The sequence below is a fragment of the Eurypyga helias genome, unplaced genomic scaffold (genome assembly GCF_000690775.1).
Source record: "Eurypyga helias isolate BGI_N326 unplaced genomic scaffold, ASM69077v1 scaffold42835, whole genome shotgun sequence".
Lineage (NCBI taxonomy): Eukaryota > Metazoa > Chordata > Aves > Eurypygiformes > Eurypygidae > Eurypyga > Eurypyga helias.
Genome location: NW_010252890.1, coordinates 1 through 817, shown reverse-complemented (window position 1 = coordinate 817; position 817 = coordinate 1). Strand labels below are relative to the sequence as shown.

At 56.2% G+C, this 817-nt stretch overlaps 1 protein-coding gene across 1 annotated transcript in view; it reads left to right on the top strand.

The window, feature by feature from the left end:
- The window catches only part of LOC104510303 (sodium/myo-inositol cotransporter 2-like), a gene marked incomplete at its 5' end in the record, with an annotated part of 6,222 nt that extends 6,115 nt beyond the window's left edge, over nucleotides 1-107 (top strand). Inside the window, one exon of the mRNA XM_010152501.1 lies at nucleotides 1-107. This exon is cut by the window's left edge and continues 1 nt beyond it. Coding sequence (XP_010150803.1) covers nucleotides 1-107 — 107 coding nt within the window.
- Nucleotides 108-817: the final 710 nt, after the last annotated feature.

Below are 817 nucleotides of genomic sequence, written 5' to 3'. Positions count from 1 at the left end.
GTGCTGTGGCTTCCCTGGAGGAGAAGCCGCTGGTGAAGCACGTCCTGAACATCAACTTGCTGCTGTGCGTATGCGCTGGGCTCTTCCTCTGGGCCTACTTCGCGTAGCAGTTGGCCGTTCAACTCCAGATGACATCAACTAATTTTAATTGGTGTAAATAATAATAATTAGCAGAGGGTTAATGTAATTCGCCATGCTTTCTAAATTTTATTCCTTTATTTAAGAAGACAGACCCTCCCCTCCCTAATCCTTTCCCTATTTGTAAGGGGGGCCTGGCTGTGAACGGTGCGGAACGCTCGGCCTCAGCACCATCAAACCCCAGCTGGCAACCAGATGGTGCCAAGAGCTAAGGCAGGCAGCTGGGCAGGTTCGTTTGGTTACTTTAAATATTTAACGATGCTCTTTGGGGTTAGAGCACGGCCTGGAATTCACGAAGCCTGGATTCAATTCCTGTTTGTGCCTCCATAGCCGGCTACACGTACTTTTGATTCAGTTCCTCCTTCCAGTTCCCTGGAAGGGGCGAGGGCCCGGGGCAGAGCCGAGGGCTGCTGCCTGTGCAGAATGGCCCACCTGAAGGCAGCAAACCAGCCCAAACCCTCCGGGCGCTGCCAGGGACGAGGCAGGGCAGGGCCTGGCAGCACCCTCCGGCCTCCCCTGGCACCCCACGGCCCTGAGAATCCTCCGCTGTGACCAAGGACTGTCTTTCACCCCGTCCCGGGCTGCCTGCCCGTCCCCAGGGCCTTGTGTAGCTGCAGATAAACTTATTAAAGACCGAGAGCTGCTCCTCGCCTGCCTGGAGTGTGTGGGGCCGGGGGAA